This window comes from Fomitopsis serialis, assembly GCF_022376445.1.
Source record: "Fomitopsis serialis strain Sig1Antser10 chromosome Unknown B0H18scaffold_45, whole genome shotgun sequence".
Classification (NCBI taxonomy): Eukaryota; Fungi; Basidiomycota; class Agaricomycetes; order Polyporales; family Fomitopsidaceae; genus Fomitopsis; species Fomitopsis serialis.
This window is the reverse complement of record NW_025955005.1, coordinates 228773-247688: the sequence shown is the minus strand read 5'-3', so window position 1 is coordinate 247688 and position 18916 is coordinate 228773. Positions and strand designations below refer to the sequence as shown.

At 55.5% G+C, this 18916-nt stretch overlaps 7 protein-coding genes across 7 annotated transcripts; 4 read left to right on the top strand and 3 right to left on the bottom strand.

Annotated features, from left to right (window-relative positions):
* The first annotated feature begins 171 nt into the window (after positions 1-171).
* On the top strand, positions 172-1476 carry B0H18DRAFT_459984 (uncharacterized protein). Its single transcript, XM_048038183.1, has 7 exons — positions 172-295; positions 361-700; positions 756-793; positions 846-1042; positions 1102-1179; positions 1235-1294; positions 1352-1476. The coding sequence occupies exons 2-7, from the start codon at positions 661-663 to the stop codon at positions 1443-1445; spliced, it is 507 nt and encodes a 168-aa protein (XP_047892124.1). The 5' UTR covers positions 172-295; positions 361-660; the 3' UTR covers positions 1446-1476.
* On the top strand, positions 1417-6251 carry B0H18DRAFT_1085669 (ARM repeat-containing protein; the record flags this gene model as incomplete). The annotated part of the gene is made up of 20 exons (XM_048031946.1): positions 1417-1428; positions 1984-2077; positions 2170-2235; positions 2307-2369; positions 2440-2561; positions 2620-2841; positions 2895-3122; positions 3176-3493; positions 3561-3659; positions 3721-3827; positions 3878-4032; positions 4067-4247; positions 4301-4521; positions 4574-4857; positions 4910-5185; positions 5244-5505; positions 5584-5613; positions 5681-5808; positions 5877-6062; positions 6129-6251. The coding sequence occupies 20 exons, from the start codon at positions 1417-1419 to the stop codon at positions 6249-6251; spliced, it is 3177 nt and encodes a 1058-aa protein (XP_047892123.1).
* Positions 6252-6474: 223 nt separating this feature from the next.
* On the bottom strand, positions 6475-8622 carry B0H18DRAFT_878510 (uncharacterized protein; the record flags this gene model as incomplete). Its single annotated transcript, XM_048040630.1, has 8 exons — positions 6475-6800; positions 6854-6870; positions 6926-7498; positions 7552-7730; positions 7784-7877; positions 7928-7956; positions 8072-8251; positions 8305-8622. 8 exons carry the CDS (start codon positions 8620-8622, stop codon positions 6475-6477), a joined length of 1716 nt encoding a protein of 571 aa, XP_047892122.1.
* A 113-nt stretch (positions 8623-8735) lies between these two features.
* On the top strand, positions 8736-10197 carry B0H18DRAFT_1014626 (uncharacterized protein). Its single transcript, XM_048029163.1, has 5 exons — positions 8736-8996; positions 9047-9179; positions 9264-9370; positions 9426-10068; positions 10134-10197. The coding sequence occupies exons 1-4, from the start codon at positions 8970-8972 to the stop codon at positions 9750-9752; spliced, it is 594 nt and encodes a 197-aa protein (XP_047892121.1). The 5' UTR covers positions 8736-8969; the 3' UTR covers positions 9753-10068; positions 10134-10197.
* A 1001-nt stretch (positions 10198-11198) lies between these two features.
* B0H18DRAFT_1014621 (uncharacterized protein) lies at positions 11199-12767 on the top strand. Its single transcript, XM_048029162.1, has 7 exons — positions 11199-11739; positions 11798-11970; positions 12021-12117; positions 12169-12231; positions 12282-12423; positions 12480-12618; positions 12671-12767. Exons 1-7 carry the CDS (start codon positions 11547-11549, stop codon positions 12689-12691), a joined length of 828 nt encoding a protein of 275 aa, XP_047892120.1. The 5' UTR covers positions 11199-11546; the 3' UTR covers positions 12692-12767.
* Positions 12768-15054, bottom strand: B0H18DRAFT_1014615 (uncharacterized protein). The gene is given in 13 exon segments (XM_048029161.1): positions 12768-13335; positions 13388-13413; positions 13467-13516; positions 13574-13602; positions 13666-13978; positions 14033-14094; positions 14205-14206; positions 14219-14247; positions 14309-14322; positions 14381-14409; positions 14470-14523; positions 14576-14855; positions 14927-15054. The coding sequence occupies 12 exon segments, from the start codon at positions 14711-14713 to the stop codon at positions 12900-12902; spliced, it is 1182 nt and encodes a 393-aa protein (XP_047892119.1). The 5' UTR covers positions 14714-14855; positions 14927-15054; the 3' UTR covers positions 12768-12899.
* A 1248-nt stretch (positions 15055-16302) lies between these two features.
* On the bottom strand, positions 16303-17766 carry B0H18DRAFT_1014600 (uncharacterized protein). The gene is made up of 7 exons (XM_048029160.1): positions 17705-17766; positions 17347-17653; positions 17258-17286; positions 17154-17203; positions 17066-17091; positions 16665-17011; positions 16303-16598 (listed from the first exon to the last, which is right to left on the bottom strand). The coding sequence occupies exons 2-6, from the start codon at positions 17571-17573 to the stop codon at positions 16678-16680; spliced, it is 666 nt and encodes a 221-aa protein (XP_047892118.1). The 5' UTR covers positions 17574-17653; positions 17705-17766; the 3' UTR covers positions 16303-16598; positions 16665-16677.
* Positions 17767-18916: the final 1150 nt, after the last annotated feature.

Here is an 18916-nt window from a genome sequence, read left to right as displayed (position 1 = left end):
TCTCTATGTGTGCTGTCCTCTTTTGTGCTTAGATCACGCCTTGTGCTAGTCGCTCGATGCTGAAATCAAGTTGGGTTATGGGGTTAACAGGGCTACCGCGACGTTCTCTCAGAGTGATCTTTGAGCCCGCCGATGACACTCATAGGCTTACACGGTACTGCGCACACACATATGTACTGACGCCTACCGGTATCTCGGCCGGGTCAGCGTACTCGGTCAGACCGTCTCAGACGAGTATGCACCCGGAATGAACGAGACAGTACTCTAGTGCAACTCTAGTGTCGTTATGCTCATGGTAAGTACATAGACCAATTCTTACATGGCTATCTGTGCTGACCCGTGTCCACCGTCTCCGGGAAGCCGGGACACATGAGGTTCCCAGAACGGACTAGCCGGAGACTGCGGGCCAGGCAGATGCTGTGACGTCACGCGCTTGCAGCCTTCGCACTCCAGCCCATGCATCATCGCGCGGCGCGCCCAAAAGGCGGCGGGCATCCACCCGTTGGTTTTCAGACCGCCCCCGTCAGCCGCAGCACACCTCTTCCCGCCTGTGTCTGCCCCTTCCTCCTCACCTACGCCCTTCTGCGACGACCGTCACGACCTGCTCATCTACACGCCTCACGATCTACTGCTGCTAAGACTTGCATCTATTGAGACACCATGGTCAACTTTGACAACCACGTGCGGAGGGGACACCCGAGTGCGTTTTGCTGGTCGTCATACAGGACCGACCGTACTAACTTCGAACATCGTAGTCGTGTTTGGCCTGATTGTTTTCTTCGGGATCATCGAGGTGCGTGCTTGCTTCAGTACAGCCGTCTAGCAGTCAGGCTGACGCCACACAGGTCGCAATCTCAGGATGGCTCACGGGCATGTACAACTCGCACCACAATTACTTGAGCCACTCCGTGCGCGACCGCACGCGGTACATCCTCTTCACGTCCTGCTGGACCGTGTTCTTCTCCCTGTTCTACCTCGCGCTCTTCTGGCACTCCGCGTCCACGGGCTCGGTTGCCACGAGTGTAATGAGCCATGGAGTATTGTACGTGCCGCGCGGGCTATAGTATCGTCTCGACAGAGAAGGCTGACTGTCGTGGCTAGCCTGTTCATCACCTGGGTGCTTTGGGTCGCTGCGGCCGCTAGCATCACATCCGCCCTCAATGGCGGGCTGGACTGCAAGTACGTCGTTCGTTGTCGCTTGTGTCATGCCACACTGACAATCATTTCATGGAAGCATCCATTACACATACTGCGGTCAGCTGAACGCCTTGGAAGCCTTTGCGTGGATCGAATGGTACGTACAGGTCACCCCTTTTGATGCGCGTGGTCCATCATACTGAATCACGTACAGGATCATGATCACCTTCGCGCTGGTTGTTGTCTTCTTCCGAGGCTTCACAGCTTCACGCCGCGGAGATGGCCTCAGAGGTCAACTCATTGCCTAGCTTCACGATCTCGAATGTCAGCCCCAACGATTTTTCTTTTCGTTATTTCGTCTCTATTCCGTCACGTATTTGGAATATACCTTGTTAGTATAACTTTTGATGGTACTGTATTATCCTGGATGTTCGGCCTAGGACGGTACACGATGTAATCTTCGTAACGATAATGACACAAGTTGTAGCTGTCTTCCGAGTCGCTGTCCGAGCCGTTTGTTGAGCTTTGTTCTCAGTCCTGGTGGCTAAGCCTGCGTAACATCGCAACGTCTGCGAAGCGCAGCTCAGCAGTAGACGTCATAGAAGGGAAAATTGTGGGCTAGCTTCCTACAGCAGCTCCAAGTGCTCAGTGAGTTCTAAGGTCCAAGTAGTTGGCGGAGGCATAATGGGGGACGCCACCACCGCGTCGGCGTCGCGGTGTGACAAGAAACGCGTGACCTGTACGCGTCAGGACGCGTGCATTGTGACGTTGATCGACCTTGATCTTCACCTCCGTCCCCGTTCCCCTCACTCCCTCCTCCCAGCCCCGATGGCGACCACACTTGAGCAACTCACACAATGCCTCACACATACACTCTCCCCGGATACCACCACGCGCATCAAGGCCGAGCTCACCCTCGGCGACATGCTCGCTGCCCCAGGCGCGTCTTACCATTCTTTGTGTTACTCGCGCCCATCTGACGCGTCCTTATACTATGACTTGAATTTCCACGGTTTATCGACGCGCGTGCAGAGGCGGGCTTGGTGCTTGCACAGCTCGTGGCGAGCCAGGGCGCGGACGTAGGGCTTAGACAGATGAGTATCCTCCTTGCAACTGAGTTTCATGGACCTGGCTTGATGGCGATCGTTCGTGCTAGCACTCGGCCTCAGTCGTTCTGCGTAAGTTTGTGAATGAAAGATGGTCTCCCGCGCTACCGAAATGGAGAAGCATGGGTGCGGTACCGGTCGAGGTAAGTTACATTGCCCTCCGTTTCAGACGCCACTTCCGTGCATGCCACCCCAGCGTGTATATGTCGTGCCCAATCGTTTCTGACGAAACCGCACCCCGCGCAGCTCAAAGGCCAGATTCGCCAAGTCGTCTTCCAGACCCTCTCCGACCTTCAAAATAAAATCCGCTCCCTCAGTGTAGACCGCCACCTTGACCTCCGGCTTACGCATCACACTGAACCGTATTCTTCATCAGGCGCAAATCATCACGACCATCGCAAACGCTGACTGGCCGGATGAGTGGCCAGACCTACTCGACGCGCTGATCGCACTTCTGTCCTCGAATTCACCGTCGTCCGTGCACGGCGCGATGCAGGTGTTGGCTGAGTTCATCAAGGCGGACTTGACGGAAGACCAGATCCTGCCCGTCCTCAGACAGTTGCTCCCGATTCTGCTGAACATCCTCGGCGCGCCTGAGGTACGCGCCGCCCACCTCGCGTTCTGGCTTAAGAGTGCTGATCGCGTCTGCAGCAACATAGCGTGCTCACGCGCGCACGCGCTGTCGGGGTCTTCAGGACGTGTGTGGAGACGCTGTTCATGGTGAAGCAGGAGCACCCGCAGGCGGTCAAGGAGGCCGCTCAGTCCATCCTTCCCGCATGGCTGGACGCATTCAAATTCCTACTGAACATTGACCCGAGGCGCGACGTTGACGGCACACCGAACTGGGACGGTGTCGCACTGCGCATTCAGATCTTCAAGGTACGTTTGGTTCGGCGCTGTTGCTTAATGCCGTGTTCACATCCGATATGTAGGCTCTTGACACGATTCAAGTGCCTTTCCACCGTCTCCTCACACCGGCCCTTCCCGACTTCCTCTCCGCAGCGCTCGCCCACCTGACCACGCTCTATCCTGCCTATCTGCATCACTACATCCTCGCTGAAGCTGCCGTTCCTCCGCCCTCAGAGGCGACCGATGGCGAGAGCATTGAGCTGACGCAGCTGTTCTGCGCGATCTCTGACTTTGTGGCGGGCGCGGCGCGGCATGCGCGCGGAAGGGAGTTTTGGACGGAGGATAATATGGGGAAGACGGTGTTGGCGCTCACACAGTGGGTGCAAATCACGAATGATGATGTACGTCTGAGCTTGAACGTACATTCTCTCAAAGCTGAAGCTGACACGCTGAGTGGATGTTCGACAGGAAGAGGAGTGGATCAACAACGCGAATGCGTTTGTTGCTCAAGAGGCGGAGGAGGCAATGTCTTTCAGCGCCCGGATAGCTGGTATTGACTTGCTTGGCGTGCGTTCCCTCTCTAATATTATTTCTTTGCCTCCGTTGTATTCACATGGGTCACCGTCAGGCTATCATCGATGGATTCCAGTCACCAGCAATGAACACCATGCAATCAGTCATTCACCAGATCACAGCTCAGTCGGACGCGGAGAAGGCCTCTGGAAACCCGAACTGGTAGGTTACCTGGCTCCATCTTGTTGGGTACAGGCTCAGTTTCGATATAGGTGGCGTCCTCTGGAAGCCATGCTCGCGGCGGTCGGCGGTCAATCCGAGTCGGTCCTCGATTGGATCGAGGACGAGGCTACCTCTGGCAGACAGGCCCAAATCCAGATCGTCCCTCTTCTCCAGAATGTCATACCGAACTTGCTCAGCTTGTCAGGTACTCATCATGACGGTTCTCATATGAATGGCAGCGTCTCAATATGGTGTAGATTGCCCCTTCTTACAGGGTCGGGCCTTCGTATTCGCTAGTCAGTACACGAAAGTGCTACCTGTGGAGATGGCAGGCCAGTACTTGCAGGCGACCGTACAAGTGCTCGAGGCCAGTGAGGCCAACATACCCATCAAGATCTCTGCGGTCAAGGCCGTCCTAAAGTTAGTCCAATGATCCTCTTCCCTTGACATCTGCTTGACAGGATGGACTGCAGCTTCTGCAAGGACATCAACGACGACTTGCTGGAACCCGTGGCACCGCGGATAGCGAAGGCCGTCGGCCCATTCCTGACTGTGACCTCGGAGGATACATTGTCTCTTGTGTTGGAAGCGCTCTTGACGATTGTCGAGATCAAGAAGTGTGCATGGATCACGCCGGACCTCGCCAGTTCGCTCGTGACGGCTGTCTTGGATATCTGGATGAAGAACAACAAGGGTACCTTCTAGCAGCTACGTGGGGTCGTGCATAGCTAACGCCTATCCCACAGACCCGATCTTCATCTCCCTCCTGACCGATATCCTCGCCTCATTGGCTGGGTCGAAGGCCCCGGGCGTGTACGAAACAGTGGTCAAGCAAGCCCTGCCCATTCTCACCAACGCCATCATGGCGTCTACCGAGAGGGAGCCATGGATCACTGGGGCTGCCATTGATCTTGCAAGCAGTCTGGCCCAGGGCGCGCCTGAGTCCGGGTTGGGAGATGGCTTCGTGAGCATACTCGCACCCAGCCTGTTCCTTGCCCTGCGGTCGGTCGAGGACAGGGACGTCGTCCAGGTAGACTCCAACCTACTCTGACTAGACACTTTGCTGATGAGCCGACTGCTAGAACGGCATCGCCTGTTTGACCACTATCATCCGGAAAGACTGCACGCAGCTGCAGACTTGGTCCGACCCCACGACGGGTCGATTAGGGCTGGACTGCGTACTGGAGGTGATTGCGAAGCAGCTGAAGAGCCAGGACGAATCGGGCGGGCTTGTGGTGGGCGACCTGATCATCCATCTGCTGCGCCGAGCAGGCGAGAACGTCCTCCCCGTACTTCCTGAATTGCTCAATGCCATGATCGGTGGGATGACCACCGCGAAGACCGCCACGTTCATTCAGGCATGTTCCACGCCCAGACCTGGATTGTATACCTATGGACGCTTACCCCTTGCAACAGAGCCTTGTCATCCCGTTCGCGTTCCTGATCCACAATCAACGAGACACTGTGCTGGATCTTCTCGAGCCCACAAACGTCGATGGGCGGTCAGGCCTCGACATCCTCCTGCAAACCTGGTGCGAGAACGAGGAGACCTTCCAAGGCTTTTGGGCGCAGCGCATCAGCTCCCTCGCCTTGTGCTCGCTATTTGCTTCTGGCCGGCCAAGCCTCCAAAGCGTCGTCGTGAAGGGGGACCTGATAATCAAGCCGGAGACAAGAAATGGTGTGTACTGCGTAATGCTTGTCGCGTTGTAATGACGGCGAGAGAAAGTGGGTGCTGTTGCTGACGATACAGGCGTAGTCATCATGACTAGGTCGAAGACAAAAGCTGGTGCGTGCTTTGTGTGTTCGATGAGTGTAGGCGGAGCCGCGGGCTGACCCGGGTGAATGATACCCAGTGCCCACAGAGTTCACTCGCATACCCTTCCCTGTGAAGGCACTGAAAATCCTGCTGCGCGAGCTGCAGTCCGGCGGAGAGGCAGCTTCACGGAGAATGAATGCGTCGGAAGTCGACTCAGACGACGGGGTGCGTGTCACTGTCGGATATCCTCGTCTTTCTTGATTAGCTAACGGCTTCCACGAATGTTCCAGGAGGACGATTGGCAAGAGGACGACGATGAGGTCGCGCCCTCTCGCTCATCCTCGCGCGCAAACGAGATGGCCTTCCTGTCCGACCTGCTCTCTGCGCCCGGGGGTTTGCCTTTCGACAATGACGACCTACTGGAGGCGGCTGACGACGAGGACTTGAAGAGTGACCCCGTGTCGCAAATGGATATGAAGGTACGTCAAACGGACCCAGTGCTCTGACATACGGAACAAACGGCGTTACTGACCATGTGGTGACAGGCTCATCTTCTGTCATTCTTCAAGGACTGCGCGGCGCAGAACACGAACAACTTCTCTGCCGCGGTCGACCAGCTATCAGCGGATGAAATCCTCGTCGTGCGGCAGGTTGTGAGCTCCCAGTAAACGTTGTGTGTGCGCAGGTGTAGGAGGTAAAAGTATACTTGCAGTGCTACTATATGTGTTGTGTGTTTTCGCAGTAGTTTGGTGTATCAAGTCCCGCAACGGATTGTACTATATATAACACGACCACATCCAGAATGGTACAGTTGGAATATCCTTTGGCACATCTAGTTCCAATCCATCGACTCGATCCAGACAGCATCTCTAGCAAGATCTCTTCTTGTTTTCATGCTTTCAGCCCATTCAGGTCGTACTCGAAGTCCGCATATACCGGTTGCCACATGCCCGAGACGATCCGCTCGTGCACCTCGTTCTTCTTCCACGGGACGTCCGCGAGGCCCTCCTCGATTGCCTGCTCCGCGACTGCGACCGCAACCTGGGTGTTCACCTCGCGCGCGTCCGTGAAGTCCGGCAGGAGCGCGTTGTCAGGGTCGGAGAGGGCGGGCGAGAGCGAGGCGAGCCGCCTTGCGCCGGCGATGATCATGGAGTCGCTGAGCGAGCGGGCCTGGGTGATCATCGCGCCGTATCCGAGGCCGGGGTAGATGAGGGCATCTGTAGCGGGTGTCAATATGCATTCCACGCGTCAGGCCAACTGGGATACGCACTGTTACACTCTGCGACGCTATCGGGCGGGTGTCAGCACGGGCCCGGGACATCTGCTCAGTGTCTGCACTCACATGTAGTCCTTGCCGCCCCGCGGGTTGTGGCAGGGCGGGAACGGGCTGCCACTCGCCATCAATGCCTTACCGTCCGTCCACACATTCGCGTCCGTCGGGTCGACCTCCGCCAGACGACTCGGGTTCGACAGCGGGAAGATGATCGGGCGGTCCGTGCCCTTCGCCATCTCCCTGATGACGTCCTCCGTGAACGCCCCTCCGCGCGTCGAGCACCCGACGATGACCGTCGGCTTCACGTGCCGGACGACGTTGAGGAGCTCGACCTCGCCCTTGTCGTTCGTGGGCACGCCCTCCCACTCCGCGTCGGGGCGCACGTACTCGCGGAGGTCACCGCGGACCTTGGGCCCGAGCGACTCTTTGACGAGGCCGTACCGGTCGAGGAGGAAGAACTGTTTGTTCGCGTCAGCCTCGGAGAGCCCGTCGAGTTGCACCATCGCGTCGCGCAGCTGGCGGGTGATCCCGAGCCCCGCGGTGCCGGCACCGTAGACGAGGATGCGCTGCTCAGAGAGCTTGGACTTGGTCACGCCGATGGCGGCCATCAGGGCGGCGAGCGTGACAGCGCCAGTACCCTGACTGTAGGTGCCCGCGTCAACAGTGAATAACTGTACGAGCCAGACGTTGCATACATGTCATCGTTGAATACGGAATGCTTGTCGCGGTACAAGTCCAGGAGACGCTTCGCGTTGTTCACACCAAAGTCTTCAAAGTGGAGGAGACTGTGTGGATGGTATTTGCGGATGAGCTGCACGAACTTGTCAATAAAGTCGTCGTATGCTTTTCCGCGCACGCGGTTGTTAGGCCAGCCCTGAATTGGTGGTGAGTGAGCGTGCACTGGATGAAATCGGTATATCGGCGTACAACGTAGAGATCGTCTTTCAGCAACCCCTCGTTGTCTGTGCCGACATCAAGTGTGACGCTGAGTGCCTTTGCAGGGTCGATTCCAGCTAGAAGCCTGCAACAGAGTCAACGATCTGGATCTCGGAGACATTGTCGACAGCATACGTGTAGATCGCCGACTTCGCGGTGGTAATCTAGAAGAATGTTAGCATACTCCTGCATCACTGTATACACAACGCGACTCACGCCAATGCCCTGTTCTCAGCCGTTAGCTCGCATGTCGTCTCGAGATGACCAACATGTACGCACTCCAACACCCTGATCACCAATACCCAGGATAGCTTCCGCATCCGAACAAACGAAGAGTTGTAAGTCGCGCCCCTTCGTCTGCTCGAGGAAGTCTTCCTCCATGGTGTCTTGGTTAGGGAACGTCAGAAACATGCCCTCACTTCTCCGGAAAAGGTGCGAGTAGTTTGCGATTGCATCGGCCTATGTAGACGTTGTCCAGCAAGTACCCTTGATTACGGTCCGCATATACTCACCTGCGTCGGGGTGTATATGATCGGAATAAGCTCCTTCAGGTGCCTGCCAATGAGTCCGTAGTACAGAACCCAGTTCTGGTCCTTGAGACTCTGGAGGAACGTGTTCTTGCGGATGGGGGTGTCTCTAGTGCTGAGCTGGTCGTATGCGCGTTGACACTGTTCCTCGAGCGTGTTGATGCGCCAGGGCTCGCGGCCTGTCAGGCCAAACGCCGTGCGCTCACGGGTGGTGAACGCGGTGCCCTTGTTGAAGCGCGGACTTGTGAGGATGCTCTCGCCGCGGAGGGCGACGCGGAGAGCACGGGCTGCCGGCGTCGACATCGTGCAGGACAGCGGCGAGAGGGAAAGAGAGCGGTGATGGGTCGAATGAAGTCATCGTGGTGTTGTGTATATATACGCATGTCGAGGACAGGCATTGCCATTGAATGTGCCAGGAGCCATGATGCGCGCCGGAGCCACCGTCATGTCCACGAACGCCGGGGAGACCGTCGCGGTCTCCGGCCGGTCTCCAGGCGAGCCTGGAACAGCCGCTGCTGTGCAGCGTCAGACTCTCCAGGCTCTACTCCTCACCGCGTTCCCACCTACAAAAGACCTCGCCTGCGGTCTGGGAGCGTCAAAGGTACTTCTATCGCACGTCCATTTCCTTCCTGCCGTACCTCCTCACCGTAATGGGCCGCTGGACGCAGTATGACGAGGTGAGGCGCCAGACCACTCACCTGGTGGGACCGAGTCTGATTCGCCGTAGGACGAGTACCGCTTGCCCGAGGGCATGAAGCGGGTAGGATACGACTCTGACACGAGCAAATATTATTACCGAGACGCAGATGGAACGCTCTGGGAGGGCCCAGCAGGCGCGGACTACGGAGAGCTCACGCAAGGTGTGTATTACCCTCCTGGTATCCGGAAATACTCTCGTCGTGCTTGCCTTGCGGAGTCGCCATGCTAACGACTCCCGAGAATAGTATCCAGTGCGCCTATTGTGCTTGACGATGACGGACATGCCAGTGACGAAGACCTGGAGGCAGCCCCGACTCGGGCAGACGGCTACAAGCCGCTGGCGAGCGATGCGGTAAGCGACCACTCGATCGGCGTTGGAGTGTCCCGTTATTGACACAATCGTTCAGAACCAGTCCCCCCATTTCATGTCCAGCGGTAACAGGCATGCGTATCGCATGCTCTTCCCGTTCTTCCTCCTCGTCGCCGTCGCGTTGCTCCTTGTAATCCGGCTCGCGTTCTACAGCACGAGCTCCGACCCTCCCCCACCCAACTCCGCGCTCTGCCCCAACGAGAGCGAGCCCGTTAACGTCAAGGCGGGCGACACCTGCTGGAAGCTGTCGCAGGCGCGTAACAGCACGCTGGAGGAGTTCCTCAACTTGAATCCCACCGTGGATTGTAACAGTTTAATGCCTGGTCAAAACGTTTGCTTACCCACGCCCCAGAATGCAGACTAGGTTTCTGGTCTGCGTTCTTTCGCCCTTTTGCTTCATGATGATGCTGTCCACTCACTCATACACATTGTACCATAGTGTCCACCCGTAATACCTGTGTACTGTACGGGCCGCAGATCAACTGCGAACCCTACGTCTCCTACTTAGCCTGCGACACCTATGGAATGCCACGTTTGTTTCGGTCTCGTCGTTCCATTCTGAACTGAGTGTAACGGGGGCGGCAGTGTCCACACGGATTAATCCAAACCTATGGCAACCTGCATCCAAGTTGTGTATATACTCAGTGACATGCTGTGGTGAATCCAGGACGCGCAAGACCGTGAGTCGGATGCTACCTACTAGGTTCAGGCTGTTTTGACTCAATCTTCGACGCGATGATCATAGCATGTAGAGCTCAGGCAGGCGTCTTCACAAAGCATAATAGACGGATGGTCATCGTAGACCCTGTTTCAAATGTGGACATCGGTGGGCCCTGGACTGCCACGAACTCATCTTGACAGTTTACTTACGGCCTGGGGACCGGGGTGTAACTGCCATGTAGCACAGCTGTTGCAGATGTCAATGATCACATACAGATGCTGGATGCGTTTATCGAAACCGAGCAATAGCTATCCTTGGCGTGCAGTGCTTAGGGAACATCGTAGTATTATCAGCCAGTCGACTCCTGGTCGGTAAGTTCATCAGGAAAAGTGTATGCCACATTTCGCTCGTTTGGTGCCATGTTTGAGTTCGAGGATCATAGGCGAGACACAGTCTCAGGAATGATCAACGCCGATCCATTGTCTCAGGCGTGAGCAATAGTGATCCGCAATCTCAGACCCAGATGGCTGGAACATCCCATTCTCACGTGCTCAGTGGCTTTGCCTCGACACACACACGCACTCGAGACGAGTCCGAACGACGAAGAGGGCCAATTGGCTGGCGGATAGCTCACAAACATGGTGTGGATTGTCAGAGCAAGCACCGGTGGCCAAGTACTGGCAGCAGGAAAATTTGCGTGAGCAGAGCGAGCGTGCACGGAAAACAATCAAAGAACTCGCGCAGTTTGTCTCATCCTCGCTGGCGCAGGGAGGCAAACGTGCGAAGTGTAGATACAGGCGCCGCCGATGAGTCGAACTGCTTTAGCAGTCCGTATTCGATGGTGAGGTACCATATGGCAGGTACAGCAACATCACGCTGCCGTGTGGTGTGTCGGCATTCGGGCACTCACCCGGAGATTCCAACATTGGCAACAATGAATGTGGACTGTAGCTGAGGAGGCGAATGATTCCCTGGCAGTTTCCCATCAACGTGCACCGCGGGGGCTACACCCTTCGTCGAGGTAGGCTCGCCAAGCTCTATTTGGCACCCAGTATGTTCATAAATGTCTGGCACTTCCAATATGTACCGGGTCTGCGCTGGGTCTGCGAGACTGAAAGCACGGCCCGCGCGCGGGATCTTGATCCGATCATCGGGCTGAGCAACAATCTCATGCCGTGAGACACTGGATCGCGCGCGACGTTTCCTGAGCCACTGGGATCGTAAATGACCGCCGGTGAGATGCAGGTCGAATTTCGAGGGAATCGCTTTCCCTGATGTTGTCGGTAAGTACAGAATCATTGGCCGCGGTGTCGTATTGGTCTCCGGACTGCCGTTTCGGGGCATCATCAGAGACCAGTCCCCGAACGAGTCGGCCGGTTGTCGTAAATTGCCTAATCAGGCTCACGGCGCACGGATAAGGTTCCAGTCTCTTCGGCGTACACCATCCCTCAAGCCACCACTGTTACAACCCAAGCCTGCGACGACAGTCAACCCATCATGGCCGACATCGCAGCACCTCCAGTAGCCCCCGACGCCATGCAGGGCCTCATCGCCGCCCCCGCGCCCGTCCCGGGCACCATTGCCGTCCCGCCTACTGAAGACCCCGCTGCCCCCGCACCCTCAGCAGAGCCGGAGTTCATCTCGGAGACGCTGTACATCCAAAACCTCAACGAGAAGATCAAGGTGCCCGGTACGCTCTCCACCAGTAGTAGCCCACACTGCCAGGGTGCTGACTATATGCGCGACAGTTCTCAAGGCGTCCCTGCGCGGCCTCTTCAAGGCGTACGGAGAGGTTCTGGACGTAGTGGCGCATAGCAACCTGCGCATGCGCGGGCAGGCGTTCGTATCATTCGAGTCGGCGGAGATCGCGCAGAAGGCGTTAAAGGAGGTGCGCGGCTTCCCGTTGTACTCAAAACCGATGGTGAGTGCTTTTTATCGTGCCTGAGGAGGCCTGTGCTGAGCACTCCGTAGCAAATATCATTCGCGAGGACACGATCGGATGCTGTGGTGAAGAGAACAGATGCTGCACGCTTCGAGGAACACAAGAAGCGGAGGCTGGAGCAGAAGAGTGCGTACGAGTCCTCAGGTCGTCGACGTTTGCTGAGACCATTTGATGCAGAGGCCACTCGGTACACCAACCCCTTGAAGCGGAAGTACAAGGCACGCAAACTGGCGATGGAGGGTGTGTATATGCGCGTTTCGCTCGCAGTCTCCCGGTCTGACACCATACAGTCGACGGAACGGGCGCCGTTCCCGTGTCCAAGCGGCCAAACGTCCAGATGCCGGACGAGTACCTTCCTCCAAACAAGATTCTCTTCCTGCAGAACCTGCCCGAGAGCGTCACCAAGGATCAGCTCATGGCCCTCTTCTCACAGTGCGTATCCACGCTACCATGTGAGTAGCTAACACCGACTGACACGCCGGACGCAGATACCCGAACCTGCACGAAGTGCGTCTCATCCCAACGAAGAAGGACATCGCCTTCGTGGAGTACATGGACGAAGGCAGCGCGACGATGGCGAAGGACGCGCTGCACAATTACAAGCTCGACGGCGAAAACAAAATCAAGGTGCGCCGCTCGTCGCTTCCACGCGCTGTTCTATCTCACGACGTGTCTGCAGATTACGTTCGCGAGGAAGTGAACGGCCGATCGCGCGCCCTTCGTGTTTTACCTACCGCTTATTGTATGCGAGGTCATCTTGTTGCCAACCATACGCTGCTATGCGTTGTATCGTATGTGTATCATAGTGTTATAACTGTTTTACATGCCGCCGTCCTCCCAGTCCTTTGGAACACGCTGATTACACACGCGTCTCCACCCAATGCGGCCGAACAATATCGTACAAGTGGTCATCGCTGCGAGACACGTTGAGAAGCTGTGGTAGATCGCCTCAAAAACCTGATGAAGAACACGAGATGTCGAGTACACGCACCCGGCACAGAAAGTGTCCTCCCCCTCGATGCCCTGTTCCTCCTGGTCTTGTCCGGGCCGAGCTTATGGAAGCCCGGCAGCAGCTCGTCGTTGTACACGCCGACCCTGGTCGCGTACAGCCGCGGCGAGCGCGGGAGCTGCGGCGGGTTGTAGAGGTCGCCCATCTCGAGCTCGGGCTCGACGGTGTCGATCTCGACGATGAGCTCGCCGTCGTGCGTGCCGCGCTTCCAGCGGACGCGGCTGAGCTCCGCGCTGCTGAGGAGCGTGAGGGAGTCCATGGAGAGCGCGGCGGCGAGCGAGCGGATGCTGAACATCAGGTGGGAGACGGAGACGGAGGAGACGGCCACGAGGAAGCTGGAAGGGCGTTTCATCAGGCAGTGCTGGTGTGAGTCGATATGTTACTTACTTTGAGAATACGGCAGGAAGGATGATCTGAAGAGAGTCAGCTGGAGACACTAATGCACACGAATCAGGAGAATACGTACAGTAGGGTCATTCGGCCGGAGGGAACCAATAGTCGTGAAGGCTGAGGCGGCTGAACACACAAGAATTGTCAATCCGCAGCTTACGAGCACGGTGCAATCTGACTCACCGAACACGGCAATGTAGAAAATGCCTCCACTGAGTTGGACCCACGATGGTTGGTCAGTCAGGGACATTTCAGGAGGCATACGGTCTGCTCACTCTCTGACAAGGCGAAACATCAAGGGCGAGGTAGAGCCCCATTGTTGAATGACCGGCCATGTCGTCGCGGCGAAGAGAATCGTGTGGAGGATAAGGTTAGGTAGGTAGATTCTCCAGACCTTGCCCACAGGTGGCGCTGTACAGTGGTCAGAGGTGAGCCCTAGGATGTTGGACTCCTGCGGGACGATGCTGGGGAAGAGCACTCCGATTTCTGTTGCGGTGGCAGCGATCGCTGTGACATAGGCGCAGACAACGCAGATACGTGCGATGCGTCTCTCCGAAAACATATACCAGATCCTCAGAACGATGATGCCTGTAGGTGACAAGGTTCGCTGAAATGCAGATGTTGACTGGTAAAGGCACTGACCTTGAATGACACTCAGGGCTACATAGTCCATCACGAACATGGCCCGTATGGCCGCTTCGCAGCTTCAAAGGTCAACTCTCAGCGGTTCTCCGCCGTCGATATGAGATCGTTTGCTTACTACTGAAGCACAAAGGTCAGCAACACCGCAAAGCACGCACTGTTCCACTGGCACTATGCGACACTCACGGAGTACGGCAGATCAACTCCGGAAATGGCTGCGGGTGTAAGTTCACATGAGTGAGGCGCACGGTGAATCGCTCGCCATAACAGACTTACTGACTAGTCCAACCCTGATGGCGAAGTCAGTTTCTCTTCACCACGAGAGAACAGGCCGCAGATACAACTCACATCAATATGGCCGGGCATAGATAACGGTTCTATACGACGCCACCAGTCAGTGTAAGCCCGCTATAACTTTCCGCTTCCACTGTACTGACCAACAAAAACAGTACGCGGGACAGCGACCATGGTCCCGTCCAGTAATACTTGACCTATTAGGTATCTCGTCAGACTCGTATTCGGCGGCGAATTGCGGGCACTCACTTCCTGGCCAAAAGTGATGAAAAAGTCATAAATGAGGAGCGTGAAGCTTGCGACGGCAAGGAATTCGATTCTCTGGGAGGCGACGATGTAGGATAGCAGCTTCTCATACTCAGCGGCCTCGGATGAGGCGTTCACCATTCCGTACGCAGAGGGGTCCGTGGCTTGAACATGGAGAGGGGGAACGAAGTGATGCCCGCGCCGCCGGAACCCTAGCGTGATCCTTTTGACCTTGTAACACCATCAGGCATCCTCGTACATCAGAGCCGCAACAGGGACGATGCTTTAAAATATGGGCGGTCGGTGGAGTGCTGTTGTCAATTGGTTGTCAAGGCCATCACGGTGAACGCGTACCGCGCGGTACGAGTGATCTGAACTAGCGCGTGTTGCTACTTATCGGCCCCGGGTCCCACCCACTTCCTGTGATCGAGTCGCGGCAGGTAGGCTATAGGTTTACTTATACTGAGTGAGACTGCCAGTGCGACATTCGAGTCGACACGGGCAGTGTGCACTTAGACAGACTTGGACAGGACAGAAACGGGAGTAAGCTGTCATCCACCGCTTGTGGCTGAAACTCACGAATGGATGGAACACATCAACGTTCCGGGATGCGTTGGGGATGCGGAGCGGAGTTGGAACGTTGAAGATCAAGCACCCTATTATGGTTAGCTCCGGGGAACAAGATATCCAGGGCCGCAGGACCACAAGTCGTATACGATCTATCGCTCTCCGCAAACTTCGTTTCTGAAATTGAACCCTAGAAACGCACTTCCCCGCGTTACCTGGCTGTACACGATTCTCCACAGCAGTGTTCCACTGGGGGAGTGGGCCCCCTAACCCTTGTGTAGTACGGTTGCGTGCCGCTCGTCATCAGGCAGGATAGGGAGACAAGTTGGATCAAAGTTGGATAGTTGTTTTATGCGGCGCTGCGAGCGTTCTCTGGAGATATGTCGTTTGATGGGGGATACCCTGGGATAGCATTCGCCATGCCCAGATCTTGCTTAGGTCACTGAGGTGAGAGGTGACGCCACAAGAGGTCGGTCGAGTCCGAGAAGGCATGGTCATTTGGTATGAATGGTTCCGGTAAGGTTTGACGCCACGATATCGATCAGAACACGATCACGGACCTGAATTGCAACTGTAAGCCAGCGAGGCACGGGGGTGCCTGCCATCCCGCTTGGATTGCCTGGGGGCACAATCAACGTTGCCACCCCACTAAGCTAACTTGAACACCCTCGCATCAGGCTATAACATATGAGAACTTGAGACTAGTACTGCCGGGTAACACGGCTGCGAACAGTTCAAGGTTCGAATGCGATGAGCAGTACGTACCGGGGCACCGGCGGGCTGAGCCACTACCGATCAGTGCGCCAGAAGCACTTGCTCGACTGTTCCGCCCGGCGGAACAACGAAGTCTTCATCAGTCCCGGTGACAACTCAGCAGGCGTAATGTTACCGTGGAGTGCAGTATGCCAATCTGAAGATGATCCGGCAAGTGTATTGGGTTGAATATCGGGTTCCGCTCGAGCATCGTGTGTTGGGTCCGTGTTGAAGCCATGGATCGGAAGCGATGCGACTTACCGTGCGAGTTGAACGAGCTGCGATGAGTGCGAAGACATGGGAAGCCCGATGTGTAAGAATAGTCTGATCACCAATCATTTGTTTGCGTACCGGTGAGTGATACAGATATCCTGGACTCACCGCGAGTGCATTTCCGCCCGTTGGATTGTGATGTCAAATATTGATGATCTTCAAGGGAACACGCAAGCGTACGTGCGAGATCGTCAGTGATGACTGAAACTTCTAGCTTACCATGCTGATGGACACAATCCTATCATTATCCTCACGGCAAGCAAGCTTTGTTGTCCCCGAACCTGACTACATTCACCATGAAGACAGAACGGTCGTATCGAGTCTCCACCTGCCAAGCACGCGTGTCCCGACGGTGCTTGCATAAGTATACACGTGAGCCACTTGCTCAAGTTCGAAATCCTGTCATCGAGTCTGCCTTTGATCAGAAGCGGTCCTGCGGTTGACGAGAACAGTATGTATTAGCCCCTGCTCAGTGATGACTCGGTAATCCGTGACTCACCGCGGTCCAGAGACTACCTTTTCGCATATTGAGCAGAAGCACCTGCCGTTGATATATCACGACGCAGCTCCAGCGGAAACGCATCCGCATACGCGCCCACCGTGGACATGTGAACGGCAGGCGCGCGCAGATTTTCTGACGACCCCATCAAGCCGTCGAGCTCGACGCCCTCCACGGTGTCGATCTCAACGATGAGCTCCCCGTCATGCATGCCTCTTTTCCAGCGTATGCGGCTCAGCTCTGCTGTGCTGAGCAGCATGGAGAGGTCCATGGAGAGGTGCGAGGCGAGCGAGTGGATGCTCAGCATGAGGCGTGATACGGCGACGCAGGAGACAGCGAGTAGGAGGCTGAAGCGATAAGTCTGTAAGTGTGTTTCCGTCACTTGTCATACAACTTCTCACTCGGAGTAGGCGGCAGCCAACATCACCTGTAGACGCCGGCGGATCGAATATCATATACATAGCACCACAATGAACCTAATAGACTTACCGGAAAGCTCTTCTGCTGAAGTGACCCGATAGCGGTGAATGCCACCGCAGCTGATGTTGATTACGTCGGGAGATCTCCTCCGCGTAGATGAGAGTAGCACATACTGAAAACAACAACATAGAAAAGACCGCCACTAACAAGTTGAACCAACCAGGGTGAATGACTTGAACAAAATAGGAAAGGATCCACTCACTCCCTAACAACACGCGTGAGGAGTTGTGAGTGCTGTCCTCGTCGCCATAGCTCTACCGCAGGCCATAGCGTAGCACCGAAGACGATCGTCTGGAGGACGAGATCCGGGACGTATACTCTCCAGAAATCGCCCACCACATCTGGCGGTGCACATCCTTTCTGGGAATAGACAACAGGGTTGAACTTCGGGTAGATGGAGGCTAGCGCGTGCGCTGTTACGCCAACCATAATAAGGAAGCACAGAACCACGACAGCACGAGCCACACGTCTCGATGAGAGAATATACCAGATCCGGAGCACGACGATTGCTACGATAGAATGGTTAGCGAATCATGCTGTGCCAACGAAGGTGTACATACCCTGAACAATGATGATAACAATGTATGTTACGAGTAACACAGCATGAAGTGCGTATGCGCAGCTGTATGCGCGATTAATATGTATGATAGATATAGAGAAGGTACAACTCACGCCTGTTCATAATATTCGTTCGAGGCGTCTTCAGCCAAGCAGTTCGAGTTGAAGGACTCACTTCTTCAGACATGTTTGCGAACGTGCCTGTCCGTCATGCATTATACAACTCGCAGAAGGGCGATTGGTCACGTCACTCTTACACAACACGTTTAGCCTGATCGAATTGTCAGAGTGCTGTAGAAGGATATTACGCAGACTTACAGCAGGGCAAGTGGTGAAAGGTATCGAGTCTAGGGGGTGCAAGGCTTGGTCGCGAAGTACTGTATGCGAAATATATATTGCCCGCACCAGCAGAAAGAGGATGCGCGACAGGGACCATGAGCCATGCCAAAAGTATTCGATCTATGGGATAATATCACAATTAGTCAACACTCCTGTCCAGCAAGTAGTTGGTGCACGAACCTCCATGTTAAGTGTCAGAAGATGATCGTAAATGACCAAGACCAGCCCGAGGATGGTGAGGCAGTTGGCGTTAAACTCGGCCTCGAATAAGAAAACTAGCAGGTTCGTCATAGTCCACGCCGGAGAGGAGAGAAGAATCCGTGGTGGGTGGTAAGATCGGCGAAGCTATTGACAAAAGCATTTTCTCCCCGCCGGCGTCGCATATATAGGTTCGACGACATCATCCGTAAATGAACCACTAGACCCTATCACGGTAAACATCAGTGGGCCATGATATTCGATGGCTCTGCGGTGCTGCTGCGGTTAGCTCGACGTCGTCCTATTAACGTTACTCACCTGTGGCCCCTGCTGCTTTGCATGCGAGTGTATCGCTGTGAGCAATCGGCCTTGTCGTCAGGTTCAAGCTGCATAGTGCGCCCCTTACAAGTGGATGGAAACTAGTCACAGAATACACGATACAACAGAATCGAACCTAATGTCGACCATCTGTCCAGTTGGACACTGACAGGATTGATTCGAATATCTCCCGGATCCCAACGGTCGTCAGGAGTATGCGCAGTCATCAAGTTGCGATGAGCTCAATTGATTCTCCTCCGCCTTCGAGGAGACGCATAATGCAGCCTTCAGAAATTCGTGTCAATGAATGTGAGCATAACTATGTGCAATGGTTGACGGCACTTACTCGGAGCAAGAAC